General features: G+C 35.7%; 2 protein-coding genes across 2 annotated transcripts; one reads left to right on the plus strand and one right to left on the minus strand.

The window, feature by feature from the left end:
* Positions 1-287: 287 nt before the first annotated feature.
* Positions 288-4129, minus strand: LOC106717090. The gene has a single exon (XM_014510803.2). The coding sequence runs from the start codon at positions 4061-4063 to the stop codon at positions 905-907; it is 3159 nt and encodes a 1052-aa protein (XP_014366289.2). The 5' UTR covers positions 4064-4129; the 3' UTR covers positions 288-904.
* An 8712-nt stretch (positions 4130-12841) lies between these two features.
* On the plus strand, positions 12842-13457 carry LOC123723485. The gene has a single exon (XM_045686242.1). It carries the CDS (start codon positions 12851-12853, stop codon positions 13445-13447), a length of 597 nt encoding a protein of 198 aa, XP_045542198.1. The 5' UTR covers positions 12842-12850; the 3' UTR covers positions 13448-13457.
* Positions 13458-18643: the final 5186 nt, after the last annotated feature.

Here is an 18643-nt window from a genome sequence, read left to right on the forward strand (position 1 = left end):
TGTCCATTCATATGGCAATTAATTGCCCTACAAAATATCCTATCAACTTTTTGGGAAAACCGATTTGACAAAATAACGTACAATCATCGTAAGTCGGTACTTAATTATTTAAAATTTCAATTTCATGTATCGTCTTTAATAAGTTCTTTTATACAGGTATAATTAATTTTATTGTAAACATTCGGTTTAAATTACATAACACAAATATTTCGGTAAAATATCCATATAGAAAATATTTAAAATAGAAACAGTATTTCAATGGTAATTACTTAATATAATGTCTGGCAGTTAAGTCCCAAATTTCAATTATTTACATAAATTACTCTAATGGTAAGTATACTTTAAAATACACCAATCACTCGTTAACATTAACAAATCTAAGCAGAAGACAGTATTTATCTAAAATTAAAGTTTCCTAGAATTTACGAAGCGTAAATAAAAAAGCATGTTTTAATGGTAAAGGTCGAGTTACGAGAACGACCTAAAACGGAGCATGGTCGCTGTTTGCATCAATGCATATACACTATTAATTATAATAACGTAAAAATGATATGGATCGTTCTAAACAATATCGCGGAATTTTACTCCGACGTCACGTAATTATATGTTTAGCGCCCAGACACCCAGACACATAAAGTCACCTTGCATCGAACACAAGGTTAGATTGAATGAACAACAAAAAAGCGAACCGGCGGTCTGAATGCGTGCGCTGGAGTTGAGCCTTAATAGGAATAACATACACATAATAACATACCGAGCTACCAATGTAATAATGTAAATTTATTTAGTCGTATATGACAAAAAACAATTATTCGATTATCTACTATCGGTCAAAAATGATATGTGAACACTACTTTGAACTTCAATTTAATGCTATGTGATCGAAATTATCAGTATGATATGTTTACGATGAAGACGACGATGTTGACGATACCGACGATGAGGACGACCTAAGATTCTTTTTAATATGAATATCAACATGTTTCACCATGTGATCTTTTCTAATAAATCCTTTACCGCAATGGTCGCACGCGAAAGGTTTACAACCGGAGTGGAGACACATGTGTCGGCGCAAATCTGTCTTGTGGTTAAAAGATTTCGGACACTCATTGCATTTAAAAGGCTTATTGTCTGCGTGCTTTAAGTAGTGACCCTCGTAAGACACGTCATCAGAGAAGCGTTTGCCGCACCGGTCACATTTAAACGGCTTAGCGCCTGAGTGAAATGTTTTATTGTGCTGCGTCAGATAGCATGCCTTATTAAAGAACTTATCACATTCGTAGCATTTGTGCACTGTGGCCGGTACAGACTTCTTCAGCTGATTGCGTTCAGCGAGAGGAGTGCTCGACACAGTCGACGTTATTGAAGGAGAGCCGCGACTCTCGTTCTCTGCTTTTGCGCTCTCGGGACTTGCAGGCGATTTCATTTGGGCACCGTAATTTTCTTTATTAGCATAATCCATTATATCTTCTATTTTTAATATTTGAAGCTCGCTAGAATCGGTACGTAGAACATCGTCGTCGCGTTTTATTGTTTTACCTCCTACCGCGTATCCGTATGGATATACTTTAATATTTTCCGAGTTGTAATTGATCATGTTTTCTTTAGATGCTCTCGGTGAAAAGCTATATTCGTAATCCAAGTTTTGCCCGCAAATATCCATATTGTTATACTGTAATGGAGAGTGGACCGGGTCTACGATTATGTAACCGGCGGTCGACTCATCAGAAACAGCTTGACCCCCCACGTTAGGCTGTGTGACGTAGTTAGAAACATAAACGCTGAAACTCTGCGTTTGGAGCTGCGCGAAACTTGGCAAGCGTCCACCGGCAGGTTGACTCGACGTTTCCTGTTCCATAACCTCGACTTCTTCAGGTGTATTTTCACCAAAAGTAGCCGGATTGGCTATAGGCAGATTGTTGATAGCCATATCCATAACGTGGGGGGCCATCCCGTTTGGGTAGCTCGGTGCTATAGTCTGCTGAAAATTCTGACCCAAATATAAGGGGGTGTGGGTGGGATCCGGTACTGAAGGTCCCAAAGGATCCGTAGACCTCGGGCTGTATGGGTTGACACCCAAATGGCTGAACGGCGGCAACGTGTGAGCTGTAAGAGCCGGGGTACTCTGCGTTAGAGCTGGCGTTGAAATATTGCTGGTTGACACTGATAGCAGGCCCCTCATATGGTGATTTTGAGAAACAGAGGGACCTGCTTCCCCGTTTGGGGGATTCCCCGAAGATGAAATAGGAGCCCCTTTAGATCCTGGGTGGTTACTATCGCTAAGATGACCTATACCTGGCGGTTGGCTACCCATATTGATGGGATGTGAACCAACCTGATGCTGTAAAGGATGATTAGCTAGAGGATTATTACTGAAATTATTATCTAAATTACCCTGTTGAAGATGTGTATACGGTGACTTAGATTGCATTGTAGCGACACGGTGGGAGCGCTCGAAGTTCTGAGAGGCGTACGGCGACTGCAAAACGGCATCATCGACGCTGCGGCTATCTTCAGAAGGAACTGGACTCTGGGTGTTAGAGTCAGCGCTTTGTTGTTGCGCCCTTGCTTGAAGTGCATCACGGCTGGGATGATGGTGACTTGATATTGGCATTGTAGCTGGATCTGGTTGGCCAGATGATCTGACAGCATTTTTGTGAAGCGTCGTGTTGTAATGTCTTTTAAGATGTCCGGAACTGGTAAACCATTTGTTACATGCCGTGCAGTTATAAGTTTTTGGTCTTCTTGCTTCATTTGACTTCCAATTAGCGCCCTTTCCACCAATTGAAGGCAAAGCCGATGACGTAGGATTAGCGGGCTGTGTGCTTGTAATCTGTGGTACAGTAGGTGAGTCATACGGACGGTACGGCGGCTTCATATCGGAATTAGAAGAAGCAATTTGTCCCGGATAATCAGTTAAAGGGGGCATCTGAACTCCAGGATATATTTTCTGCTCAACATGCATAAATGCTTTTTGATCGTGATGAACGTTGAGAAACTTGTCTTGTCCATATGAAAATTTTGGATCCGGATGAAACATTTTGGTATCTGTAGAATATGGCTTTTGCTCTCCAAACATTTTTTGATCTTTAAAAAGTGAAACATCCCCATTCAACTGGGGGTTACTATACAACTTTTGCGTTTCCCATGGCATCATAGGAACAGTGCGCGTATTAATTTCGCGTCCTTGTGAAGACGGTTCTTCGTATGCCACAGTTTGCTGATCTCCTTCATTTCCTTGGTAAACAACTTTTTGTGAGTCTAAATCCAAAATATCGGAAGATTCCTCATGCTCTTCCTTAACCTTTATACTTTCATTTTGATATCCAGAGTTATTATATGGCTTTACGGGAAATTGTTGAAAAGGCAGTGCTCCTGTTGCCGGCGCTGAGCTCGAACCTGCATGTGCCGTGTTACAATGCTCATTGAGTTGAACGGCTGAGTCACAAACAAACCCGCATTTATCGCATTGATTAGGTGAAGGCGATGGCGTTGGTTGATTAAGTGGTTGTCCATAAAGCGGGCTAGATGACGATACTTGTGAAACTCGTTCTTGCATGTTATATGGATGGAAGCGACCTGGTTTATGATATTCTTGATTATATTGCGTTTGCTCCCACGAAATATGCTCTGCGTGTTGATTTTGTGAAAAATTAGAATGTGCATAACTATTACCAAATTGGTGGCCTGGTGAGAAGTTAGTTTGATCCGGATTTTGATAGGGCGAAGGTGCACTGTGGTAGCTCTGCGGTGTCGCTGGGTGCGGGAACTGAGCCGATGTTTCGGGCGTAGCCCGCTGCTGGAACTCTGGGCTGGGCTTAGTGATCATATTGTCACTGGAATCGGCGGGCGCCGACACTGTTGTTTCAACTTTTAGTTTAGTTCCGTTGTTATTATCTGTATCATTTTGCGAATTTTGCGTTCCCCACTTAACATATAAATTTTCTTTATGATATTGCAAATGCACTTCTAAAGAGTCGAGAGTGTCCAAATATAAATCGCAAACCTTACAATGATAGTCTCTCGATGGTAAGGTCGAAGTTACGGCACTGCTGTTAGCCATCTAAACCATCAATCTATAGGAGAACTCCGTCTCCTCCAACGAAAAAAAAATAATAATAGAACCACACTCTTTGTTTTGACTTGCATGTAGTCGATGCATGAATCAGTCTCTGGAGAATAAAGTCATGCTCGCGATTTTATCTGGTTCACGTTATCGTTTACACTACCGCTGTGTTTACAAAGAAAGTTTTTGGCGGCATTGCACCGCGGGCGAGCGGCTCGCCGAAGCCACGTGCGCGCTGTAAACACTAACGACCCGCACAACTTCACTTCCGGTTTAAACTTTTTCAAAACTTGACCGGGAACTGTTTTATATAGTTCATAAAAATGTTCACTTTTATTTACTAAAGACGGAAAGTTCCTTCTTTATTGTCCATGTTAAGTTATTGTCAAGTAGTAATTTAAGATTCAACAAAATTGTCTATAATTAACAAAAATCACAGAGCGATTGTTATTAAAACTTGGCACTTGTTTACGCACGCGGAGCACAATGTGTTATGTAGTGGTAGTAGAGGCGCTATACCGGCAACGCGGGTTAGTCGCCAGGTACGGACGCTACGAACGTTTACAAGCAACTGACAGCCTTCCCGAAGTCGCCTTCGGGGGCATGACTTCAATAACAATTCGCAACGTCGTCCCCCACCGATATGTAAGTGCGAGAGAGAGCCGAGCGTGGTGATGAAGTTATCGCTTTTGCGTCCTTTTGTTGGTCGTCCGTGCGAGCGAGACAGCAACGGTGAAGGGAGGGGGTGCTGTGGTGTTGCGCGGGACGGACCCTACTCTTTCTTAAAATTGAAATGCCCGGTCGAAATGTCCGGTGATGCTGCGTCCGAGTGGGATGGCGATATCACCCACCCTTACGATGCGGGCGGACCGACCCTTCGACAAAATTTTCTAAATTTTAAATCTCATTTTAAATAATTGTAAGAAGTTTGAATTAATTTACAAATTGCACACTCGAAAATACGAAATATAAATAAATTGCTTAACTTAAACAATATAGGTACCTACACTAACATAATAAAGATATTAAATATTAATGTTCACTATTATTTGTAAATAGATAACATAATTTTCTAAAAGTATTTATGTTTTATAAATAAATCCTATAAATTATTTTGTATGTTTGTAAAATATGAAAACTTTACTTCTTGTTTTGGGGGCTAAGTCAATGACTTAAACAATGATTAAATTAAAAAAAAAAACATAAACCTGTTATAAAATGAATTCAAGGTATAACAAATAATTATTTTACATGTTTACTTCTAATTTTCATTTAAATGTTTTGTTCAGTTTTTACTACATTATCATATTCATTAAACAAACGCCAAGAAACAAGTTTCTAGATGAGACGATGATAGTGAGACTTAAACTCAAAATCACCTCAATTAAATAAGACTTAGGTAAATCGTATATTAATTATAATTATATTATTTATTATATTAATATGTAAAAGGAGTATTATTATCATTCTAAATATTGTGCGTGATAAAAATTTTAATATAGTATCAGTACAATAATACATTCAAGGCAAAATACAACTTTTTTATTACTCTAAGGAAAGAAGAAAAGTGCGTAGCTCGGCCGGACAGGCCATGCAAACTATGAGGGGTGGAAAATCGATTTTCTCGGACTATACCGATCGCTCCAACGTCCGCTCCCCTCGCCACTTAACATTCGCTCCCTTACTTCCTACTAATATTATCTAGGACCTTTAAATTTAGCTCACATTTTATACTGTAATTGCGAAAACAAATCCTTTATTAAAAATATTTGTATCTTTTCGTTCAAAAAATTGTAGTCATCACATTTAAAAACAAAAACCAACTTTAATATTTAAGAGTCCGAATCTTAGGTACAAAACATTAAAACACACGAAAACCCTATACTCATCCCTGCATCGGAATTATTACTAATATTTTATTTTGTTAACTTATTAAAATATCTATTGAAATTCATGAGTTTAGTAAGAAAAATATTTTGTATCCTATACATTTCTTGATTTCAACTAATAAATAATGATAATCAAAATCTAGGAGACATCTCCATACATACATACTCCAAATATCTTGATTACTTATATGCTAAAAAGTCTGTGATTAATAAGTGGTGATTTATTGCATTGTTCAAGTGATATTTTCATTTCTGCTTACCTAATTTGTTTCTAGTAGAGCAATAAATTTTAATTAATTATATTATTTTAAAAATTAATTTACATCCGCAAAATTAAAGAGAGAGAAGATTTAATCTTTTTAATACAGATTAAAAGACACAAGCACATGCGTAAATAGTGCTTTGTTTTTTCGTAGTTCGTATAAAGTAACGATAAAACTTCCAGTTAGATCGTAATAGCTGGCAAAGTGGCCTAATAACAAAGTGTTAATCCCCTCGCCGCGAACTATATCATTCATGATATTTTACGAGGCACGTGGAGTGTAAGCACAACGCTTTATACAATGCGAAACTTTGCAAACTTTCATTATGAAGAGGCTGAAATTAATCCACAATTATCTCAAATATATATGGTATTTGGGTAAATTCCCTGTCATCAAATTGTACTTCTTTTAATATATTTTATATGTCTCTAAGTTAAAATAATCAGCACAAAATACTCAACTGAATTAATCAATTACATTTATTAAATTTATTCTAGGTACATATTTATTTGAGTCTAAAATAGATGTCTACATGTGAATGGTTATACCTTAACAATGCAAAAGATATAATAAAAATAATTGTCACACTAACTTAAATTTTTCGCAGTACGCACTTTGATATTATCGTTTTTTTATTTCCAAAACTAATAAACTGCTAAAAGATTTACTTTACGAATTTATTTTAGAAAAGAAAAGTCATAAACTTAATATTAATATCTAAAATTTTATTTTACCCCGGTATTAAACAAAAATATACATTGTATTCATTAGTAATTCCACGATAATAATATTACAATATTTATTAACTATTTAAGTCGCAGCTAGTGCAGTAAAACTTAATGAATGCATTCGTTTGTAGCGAAAACAATACCACACTATACGAGGTAGATAAGTTTCCAGGAATCGCTGCTAACACCCTGTTGCACTGAATTTTTACACAATAGACATTTTATTGGCAGCTAGAAAGCCAATAGATACGAGGAACAAAGCAATAAAAAGTATAGAATTTTATCAGTAAAAGTATTTAAACGGGTTCCTCATCTTCTTTTATTTTTTATAATTTTATAACTAATAAGGACCATCTGCAATACTCGTAATTGCTATTTTTGTTTTTTTAATCTGCTTAGTTGTTTATAATCTTTTATTTTTGCCGACAAGTTCAGCGAACAATTTTAGCACGGAATTATTTTATTTTTCATATTTGAGGACATTGCACTTTGGAACTGATAGCTCTATATTAAGCTTAGCAGTCCGTGTTAACAGTGGTTTTGCACTGCTGAAATAACTCTGCAAAAACATGTTGTCATTTCTCTAGATAAAAAATAGATATAGCAATGTTTTTGTACTGGTTCTATTACTGCAATAGCGTTCGCTTATAATATTGAATATATCGTCTATTTTTTTATAGATAGTCTAGATTTTTGTATAATTGTTAAAATTTTGCGCCATTATCACTATTAATACTCGTATTATAAAAACATACTGTTGACTTTTGTCTCGAGTTAGATGTCTTATTTCAGTAATTATAAAGCCAGGATTCCTTAACGAATAGTAGATTGATTTAAGTCCTCGTTTACAATTGTTCTATACCAATTAGATTGTATTTAATTAATTAATTGGTTATGTCAATGGCAGTTAATTGACGGTGTTTTAAAAATAAAAAATAAAATAAAATAACTTTTATTTCGTACTAGTTACATACATATAGTGTTAGTAGAAAATAAAAATAAAACAACAGATCCTACGACTATGTTAGTAAAATGAAACAGTTCATATTTAAATTATTTTGTTACTAGGTTATTGTTCGAAATGCATCTACGAACAATTTCTAGTAACAGCGGAGAGTCAAATCTCCATGCTGTGGATAAGATTATTGGGCTTTATATTAAAATGTTTAAAATTCTAACAATCAGTCAGCTCCATAGAAATCTGAACAAATTCAAATTATTTCACGGGAACACAGACAAGTGTCATGTCAATGCAAGATGTATGTACACATGTGGCATTTAAGACAATTTTATTTTAATATATTATTACATCTCACTACTAGTAATATTATAATGCGAATGTTTGGATGGATGGATGGATCTATGGATGAATGTTTATTACAAGGTATCTCCAGAACGGCTCAACGGATCTCGACGAAATGGCATAGATGTAGAACATAGTCTGGAAGAACACATAGGCTTCTAATTAAGTTTTTCTTTAAATTATTTCCGAGCAGACGGAGTCGCATGTACAGCTAGTGTATTATAAAAATTTAACGAAACAGAAAAAATTGAAAGTTACGTTTCTTATTTCTGCAGAATTTGAAATTTAACAGTTTGCTTGTGATTTAAAACATAAAAAGTTAAATAGGTAATAATATACTAATAATAACTAATAATCTACTTAATCTGTAGCGTTATTAAAAGGTATAGCCATTTGAATGTCTTAACAATTGTATAAACCTAATTTTATTTTTTTAAATAGTCACTTTTAGATTTTTTAAATTGTAATCATTCCAAATAAGCTCGAAACTTAACAATAATTTGGTACACGGTCTTATTCGAATTGAGTGATTTAAACCCAAGATCGCTAGAACGGTAGCCCGTGCCCTTTAACCAATAAGCTATATTGCTATGAGTAGCCGAATTTGCAGGATTTCAGTTATGTAGACAGGAACCATGATACTTGACAAACTAACGTTAAAATATTTACCATATTCACTTATTATTTTGTTTAAATAATAAAAAAGCTACCTAACTCTAAGTCACTCTGGGTAAAAATACGAATCGAATGATACATCATACATTAAAAACTACAAAGAAACGAAAAACAATTATCATACCCTTCTGAGTCAATCGAGTAAAAATCTTATAGGTATAGCGCCTATATGTATTTTTGAAAAAAACAAGTGATATATTTTTTTTTTCAATTGAAAAATAATAAATGTGCATAAAAGAACAAAAACGTCAAGGATTAACGTCATGACGCATTAAAGAGCTGCGTAACGCGCAGTTGTTATGTTGATGCACATAAGAACTATCATAATCTCTAGACATATAAATCTGATGCAATTTGATTATGCACAATATTTGATATTTTAACGACGTCAAAGGGAACTTGTTGACTACTTGTTATTGGTCGAGCATAGTTAAAATTATTCAACGATATTTTATGAAGGTTACAAGAAGTTATTATTAAACAGTATGAGAGTTTTGTAATTTTGACTTTATAAATGCTTCAGTTACAAAAGTCATCGAATTACTGGCCGTTGATGCGATGTTCATGAGCTAAATATGTATAATTTTCTTTTAATTAAAATTATGCAACTACCGCCATCTATTACAACAAAAATGTACTACTAACATTACTACATCGATGTTATGTCAATTGTATATGTTATGTCGTCAAAAATAAGACATAACAATTATAAAAGTACTATAAAAGTCGCTAGATAACTACAGAAGAGTATGTTTAGTTTCTTAATTTTTTCTATCTTTGCAATTCTGGCCAGAGACACAAATTGTTGAAATTATTATTCTTTTCTCGAAAAGTGTGCAAAAGTTTATATTCACATCCCTATCACACTCTTTGACAAATCAGAACTAACAATATATTTCTACACAGGTGTTTCGGAAGAGAAAACCGACGCTAACATAAACAGTCGTAAATGCAAATAATTTGGTCATAATTTACGACCTTACTAAATTACGTTTATTGTAGGAACATGCACGCAACAAACTTTAGATTAATTCGTCAAGGTACACTACTTGTCCCTAAACTGGGTATACTCCCAGCCCAGGGGGTCATGGATGAGGAGACGACGACGATACTAATTATAAGAAAAAGCATTAAACGCAATAGCTTAGAACCTAACATTGGTCGGAATTTCATTAGAATCTATTGGGTTAACTTTCGCTTAATTTAAAACCAGTAAATATAAAATAAAGTAGGTAAATCGTATAAACTTGCTAGCTATCTTTATTTAAGAAATAGTCCTGCTATATTCCTGAAAGCTTGGTAAACGTAGTTTGATTGTAGAGGTCACATTGATGAAAGATATTCTACGAACGCCCCAGTTTTTACATATTGAAATGCACGGTTTATTAATCACTAGCGGTCGCCCGCGACTTCCTCATTACGGAATTATAAATTAAACAGTAGCCTGTAATATTCCCACGTGCATCAACTACCTTCCCGTCAAAGTGCCGTCAAAATCGGTCCAGCTGTTCCGGAGATTATCAGGAACAAATGTGGCCTTGCGAACAGACAGACAGACAATAATATAAAAAAAAATATTTTTCGTTATCAGCAACGAAAAAACTTCTTATGTATAAAATATATTTTTTTGATAATACATACTGACATTTCAATTTTATTAATATGTATAGATAAATCAGGAACTCTACACTTTAAGTAAGTACTTAAAATAAAAACCTTATGTAAATTAACATTTAGGAAATTGAATGCTGTGATTCTGTAGTAGAATTTTAGAAGTAGTCCCTCGCTTCAAATCTATTGATGCATCCAAATTGCGCGACGTTGTCAAATTTACAAGAGTGCACCAAAAAATGCATCTAGCAACAGCGCACTCCCCACCAAGTAACAGACGCTCACGCACACAAAGACATTTAATGCATACCGCGTTCACACCAAGACGTTATATGACTTAACAACACGAGAATTCTGAGAAATGCTCGACACACCACTGCAGATGCGCTAGTGTGCAATTATCTGTAGAAAAACTTCTAGCTAACACACTCAGAAGTTTCGAAAACAATGATGCTTTGGCGCAGCAACAAGCGTGCAATTTCGGGAACAATTCTAAACTTTAAAATGTTATATATTATTCTAAATTGTAGTCAACATTATAAACACGTGGTTAATTTTAAATATCCTTGTAGAAGAAATGTTTGTTACATAAGACATTTCCTTAGAATTTAATAAAAAGCTCATGGCAACATAAAGATTTTATCTACCCTCTTGGAATTTTATTACGAATCTTACGTAATTGTTATTAATTTGGTATGTTATTAAATATTATCGGTATCTTGTTATAATTTAAATAATGTGTATATGTTTGTTACAATAACGTAAAAAGATATGTTGATGTAATTTAAACATAACTAATTATGAAAAAAATTGTATATGCTATATATTAGCAGAATAATTTTATTCTATAGCGATTTTATTGTCTAAATCTAAAGATTCACGCGATGGACGCTCGATGGGCAACAGCAAGGGATGGGGTGCGTAGGAATGCAGTTTGAATAAAAAACGAAACAGTTAGACGCGGGGGTGGCGAGCGCTGAGACCGGTTCTATTCTATGGCCAGAACAATCACTGTTATTTACCACTGCCTTAAAATTTCGAATGTCGAATGGTGAAGCGAAAATTTTTTGTTTTAATCGCTTCTTAACTACGCAGTGCATGTTTTATGAACGTACGTTTTGATATAAATACTTAAAGATATGGACTATCCTTTATTTTACTAATGTTTGTATGGATGTATCCATCATTGTTTGTATGTATCCATCCAGGATGTTTGTTAGAAGGTATATCCGGATCGGCTCAACGGATCTGGATGAAATTTGGCTCATATATAGAAAATAGTTTGGAAGAACACATAGGCTACTTATTAAGTTTCTTTTTAATACCACGCGGACAGTATCCTGTGCGACACTTAGTTAAGATTATTAATGAACTACCTTGTATACCTTAAAATAAATAAGAACGTTATAATTCTTAAGCAGACACCTCCGCAATTTGAGTACCTAGTCTTTTGCACGAAATATGAATATAGTACTTTTTTATTCTTTGAACAGCATATTTAAAGGCATCTAATAATCACTCACTCTGTTGTATCGACAGAAGATTATAAGTGTACAAGTTTTCATCCACGCCATGTTTTTATGAATATAATTTGGCGCCATTTTTCTGTTTTTGAAACCCATCTCTGTACCAAAATTAAACATGTTTTGAATAACAAAAAAAAAAGTTAGAAAATAATATTGATTTGATGTCGTGTCAATGTACGTTAGTTTCCTTCAACAGTCCTGCAAAAATAATTGTAACGCAATAAAACTTGTAGAACTGGTTATTTCTTAAAAATAAAGTGCATAATTTGTCCCTCGAAATGGTGAATGACCTTATTGCTAACATATCGCCTATTTGTATCGAGAATATAATATATCATGCATGTTTGGGGTCTTATTATACCAGACTAAGTGTCGGACGATGAGGTCGCATACGATTGTTTCCTTTTATATCAAGTTGTCATAAATAACAAAAAAAAAATCAATTGCAAGTTTTTAAGCACCCGTATATGTCAAATACAGAATAAATAAATTGTATGTACGGTATTTGTTTAAGGATAAGTATCAAGGCTATGGAAATAACTTGATATTTACACAACCGGAAAATTTTTGAGAAAAATAAACAATATGTCGTGTAGATCGTTCATGCTCTTTTCAATGTATGTACTTATAAAAATCATATGTTTAAATGTATCGTTACTCCTGGCTTGGAAACACCAGTTGCAAACCGGTGGCCTAGTGTTGAGTGTTGCAAAGACCCAGTACATGTCCTTTAATAACCCAAATTCAAACGACAACAGACCGATTCCCATCGACGGTCAACTAGTTACCATGTGCGATCAATATAAATATCTGGGAGGCATGATGCACATTTCTGGGAACTTGGAATGCAACATTCAACACCGTATAGCCGCAGCGTGGCAAAAATGGCGAGAATTGACTGGTGTTACTTGCGACAAAAGAATGCCAGTGAAACTTAAGGGTTTGGTTTATAAGTCCATGATAAGACCAGTCCTCATGTACGGCAGTGAAACTTGGGCCATAACTCAAAAGAACGTGCATACCATTCAAGTTGCTGAAATGAAGATGTTGAGATGGATGTGCGGCGTAACCAGGCTCGATAAGATCCGCAACGAGTTCGTGCGAGGTAGCCTCGGTGTGCGCGATATCGCTGATAAGATGCAGGAGAGTAGGCTGCGATGGTATGGTCACATAAGGAGGAGGCCGCCGGACTACGTCGGTAATTTGGCACTACATCTTTCCCTTCCCGGCCGCAGATCCAGAGGCAGACCCAAAACTAGATGGAAAGATGTAGTGCTAAAAGACATGAGTGAGTGCCAAGTCTCAGATGAAGATGTCGAGGACAGGGCGAGGTGGAGGAAACTGATTGGAAAAGCCGACCCCACCACCATGTGGGATTCGAGCTAGGCAGAGAGAGAGAGAGAGAGAGTTTAAATGTATCGTTGTTGTATGTGTCGTTGTATAAATAAGGACATTTTGGTCAGCTTCTATAATCCAACAGTTATGTATAGTGTGAAAATCTTATCTGACCCGATAAGTGAAAGTAAATTATAATACGTAGCGCATTAGCGCTGTCTGGCTATAATATAATTAGATGTTGGCACTGCAACAAAAATAATATTCTTCATTTTTCTTGTTGTTTGCGTTTTAAGTATTTCTTTTGACGCAATCCTGATCAACCAGTTTCGCTTGTACATTCGTACATTAAAACCTTGTGTTAATATATTTCTTAAATTTAAATACATGTGTTAAATTTAATTAGAATTTTGTAATTTGTTCTAACCCTCTCTTTTAAACTAAAAGCTAGGGAACATATGCAAACTCCTTTGATCTTGTAAAATATTCATTGAAGGTAAAATATCTTTTAGCATTTGACGAACGCTCTTTTTAAAAAAAACATTCGCTTGTAATGATCTTATTTAAAACAAAAACATGTTATATGTCATACGAACAACCTTTTAAAGGATATCTTTTGTATTCAATGTAAGATTCGAAAATTTCTTGGGAAATCTAAGCAACAATTTAATTTACAATGCAACAACTAAAATATGCCGATCTGTCTATCTGTCTGTCGCGCTTTCAAATGAAATTCGGTACATCGATAGTTGAAATAGACGAAAAAATGTTCTAAAGCTTTGAAAAGGAGGGGATGAAAAGTGGTATATATCGTCATTTTCAGCTAGAAGCTAAGAACTTTTTTTCGGTTTTTAATCTTGCTAATGTTATAAATGCGAAAGTTTAGATGGATGTCTGTTTGAAGGTATCTCCGGATCGACTCAACGGAATTTCTATGTGAATATGTTAGGTATATGTGAATATTTTGTAAGTTTGCTACTTATTACGTTTATTTTTAATTCCGCACGGACGGAATCGCTGGCGACAGCTAGTGTTTTATAATGTTAAGTAAAATAAATAGCCTAAATAATTAAAAATGCTACCAAGACCAAGTTGCCGTACAGTTAGTTTTCTATACTTCTGTACAACTTCTGACCTTTGATAGGTATCAAAGGCCAGATTTTATACCAGTTATCTTTATACTAACCTATAGGTATGGGAACCTAGATTTTATATTGTAGTTAGTATTGTAATCAATGTTACTAACCCTAAATCTCTTAAATATAAGGAAATTTCAACCACATTGCCTACTAAATAAGGTTTAATTTCCTTGCCAGGTTTTTTAAACTTCAAATCACCTTATCACATGAAACCTATCGTAAAGTAAGTTGATGATAATTAAAAAAAATATATTTTAATAAACGCCTTTTTTCTTACATGTGTTTCAATACCTTTATTACTGCTTGTACTAGACGGCAGAGGGTTTGGTTTACGTTTTTTGAATTAAAAAAATAACTTTAAAAAAACAAAGTTTTTCATGAACCTAATTTTCATTGATGTGTAATTTTCATCAAAGTGGAAGGCACCAGGGCACGAGGTAGATCGCCCATGAGGTGGATAGACCAGGTCAGAGCCGCAGTAGACGTCCCCTTACATGTATGTGCGAAAAAAGCAGTAGTCCGGGAAGAGTGGAGGCGTCTAGTTAAACGGGTCACGGCACCTACTTGATGACCACGACCAGTCTGTAAAGACTGAAGCGACTGAGAAGAAGAAGAATTTTCATTGAAAGCTTTTAGTTTTTCTTTGATGTTGATTTTAATTTTCATGCATTGAGCTGAAGTATAATTTCAAAGTTACTTTTTGAAATTTACAATAAAGAGAAGACAATTAAGGAGCGAATAAGGTTCTGAAGTGTTTTACTTTTAAATACGATATGTGTTAAATTTGAACCGATCTCCCCGAGGGTGGTTGGTCATCAATTTGGCGAGCGCGTGGGTTGAGGGACTTAAAGCGGGGGTGAGCTCTGCCTCGTCTAACCCCTTATTTTACATTTCACACTCCGGGAAAATCGTTAGAGAAATCTGCGTAACGTGTATGACCAAGACATACGCACACTACGCACTTGCAAGCGCTGGTGTGCGTGCGTCCGAGCTAAACCCCCCCCCCCGGCCTCCGCTCGCACCCCTCCCATACTCTTGCTATATCGACGAAACTTCAAGAAATCCCCTTACCTATAAGGACATGTCTACCTACTCATATGTTATTACGTATTCAAAGTTTTATCGTAAATTTTATTAGAAACAATTACTGAAACTTATATTTCCGTAACCAAAGTATTCGTCCTTGAAGATGAAATAAAATAGCGAATTGTACCAGAACTAAGCTATTTTATTTAACTTAGCAAAACCGTTTAGATATGAGTATTTAAAACCACAAAGAGACGAATTGATAACCTAATTTTTAAAATCGGTTAACAACAAGAACTATTTATTTTTTGTCATGTTCCTTGTAAGTTATATATTTTTAAGTAATATATTAAAAAAAAATTAACGTAGGAAACGATGAGGCAAATAAAGACAATTGTGTAATAATAAACTTGGTAGTTGTTGCAAAATATAATATGTAAGAAAGGGCGGTGTTTAAATTAATCAGGCTTGTTTAAATTAGAACGGTGTTGAGGGACGCGAGAGGACAGACACGGAAGCGAGCTCGGGGGACGCAGAACAAGAGGCCAGGCGATCTATTGAAAGATGTCGCCGCAGGGTGGCAGCCGGAGTGGTCACATACATTATTACCGTACAATGTCGCTATGCAAATGTATGTAGGAAGGCTTTGTGTATACGCACTTACGCATACGGGGCGGCGGGCGCCGTCTCCACATAATCCGGACCGACTCCCCCGGCCAGCGCTAGCCAAAGATGCTTCTATGTATGTGAGTGTACACACGGACCACTTTCTCTTGCAGCTCGCCACTGGCTTTTTAAGAGGGTGGCGGGTGTAGGCGAGGGTGGCACGCGTTACGTACTGGTGACCACCGGCTTCGGAACGCGCTTTTTACGTTCCTTTACGCGTGCTACACGATTTAAAGTCTATTGTTACATGACTCACTACTGATAGCAAACCTAGCATTTTGAAAATCATGATGTTATATGTTTTAGCAAAGAACTGGCTATTATCGTCTAGACTAATTATGAAATAACAAAATTAATGAAGTATTGAAAATTTTGTGTCTACTTAGGAGAAAGCAAGCGTAGGCACCGCTCTCGGTTCGAACGAGTATTCAGGGGTCTTATTTAATTGAGTATACTCAGCGCCCTCGCCGAATGATAATCCTCTGTTACCGAAATACCTGTAATAGATGTTAATTAGAGCGCCACCCCGAGCCACGCCGTCCTGCTAAGAAAAATATAATTTGAACAAGTCGTAATTAGAGATGTTTGCCTAACTGTAAAACAAATATTTTCTTAATTTTTAATATTTTTTCCTCTTTCCAGGGGTAGGGTTGGGTTTAAGTATATTTATTTCAGGCGGGAGTTTCTCAAGGCTCCGGGGCAAAAATCTAAATACTCGCATTTTTTTTTGACGAAGTAAGGAAGCGAACTGTGAAATCTTTTAAAATATAAGCCTATCGCCAGATAGTAACATTTGTAGGTGTTATGTATGCGCATGCACAATGCATAAATTGGAACGGTCGGCTGCGCCCGACCGCTATGTCGAAGTGACGTCAATAAAGCAGTCTGCACTAAGCAAGCGTTGTTTTAGTTTCTCCTACACATACCAATCAGTAGGTTCAGATGAGAAGTGGGCAGATTTGAATATGCATAGGAGTATGATATGTGCAGTGACTTCATCATTCCTATGAAGTCGAATTAAAATGACTCGAATGATAAAATTGAGCGAGCTCGAGTCTCGAGGTTCGAGCGCAGGGCGGCCACGGCTCGTTTGAATCGAACGCACGTCCGGGGCCCGCCACCCCGGTCCGGGGGTGTGTAGTGGACTTTTCACTCGGCTTGATATATATTTTCCATTCCTCCCGATGTAGGCTACTGCGGCTGTAGGTTCCGTACCGCGGCGTTGGTGCGCTGCTCGCATTTACATGCGCTGCTCAGACGGCAACGCCATTCATTATCATCTTACTATAAATTCACCCGTCGTTAACTTCTTCTTAACCTTTTTAATCTAATCTGCCTAATTCACGATGTACAAAAAATTGACGAAAGTAAACTAAGGTTCGCAATTCATTGTACGATAGAAAGTAAGTTTATAAATTCACCCAGTATCTTTATTGGAATATAGGTAATAATAGTGCCCTAAACTAGTTAAACAGATTCTGTACTGGAACACATATTTTTACAAGGAAAAGTAGAACTACTTAGCAGTGATTAAGGTAGTATTTACTTCACTAGCATCCGTTTATGTTTACAAATCATGTAATACAGCAATACTGCAACGTAGTGATAAAAGTAAGTTTAAAAGTAGGTTTCCTCTGTAGAAACAACTGTATAAAAGCTTACTTTTATCTCTGCTTCTTTCAAACAAAATAATAAAGATGACAATATATGTATATATAATTTAGTAGCGGAAACCCACCAGAATAATGATAGAATATATTTTAAAAGCGGTCTACTTGATATACATTTATTTACCCGACACCTGTGCAATCTGAATTGCATATCTAGTACACTGCAGACGATATTAAAGTAAATAAAACAAAACTAAAAGTATTTTTATTCATTCGGGAAATGAACACATTTCTACATTAATTTGAATAGTCGTACTGCTCATCGAGTAATTGAGTAATTTTTCAATGAAAAATAAAATTTCTTTTCACGATACATTTACAAATTAATTTTGTTAACAGTGTGGATTTTCTGTATATTATATGCCAAATCCGAATTATGCTAGGCAAAAAATTTAAACTTATGTCATGAAGTCAAAAGCTTGAGTACAAATAACTTGTGGATTCATACATGAGATAAAATGAGCGTTATCATTATTACAATAGAAGTTACATTCGCGTAAAGTTCATGTCTGAAGTCACTATGATGAAGCAACAATTTACTAATATAAAACAAAAATAAGACACAATTTCTTCTTTACTGTTTTGTCGGTTTAGTGATAAGTCTACATCAGGTCACGTCCGCTTTTCCAATAAATAATAATAAACGAACTTTAAATATTATTTTTTTCAAATCAAAGTTTTTTTTCAACCAGCATAAGTTGTATGACGCTAAATAATTTATTTAGAAAACATATTTTGTTGCTAAT

This window comes from Papilio machaon, chromosome Z, assembly GCF_912999745.1.
Source record: "Papilio machaon chromosome Z, ilPapMach1.1, whole genome shotgun sequence".
Taxonomy (NCBI): domain Eukaryota; kingdom Metazoa; phylum Arthropoda; class Insecta; order Lepidoptera; family Papilionidae; genus Papilio; species Papilio machaon.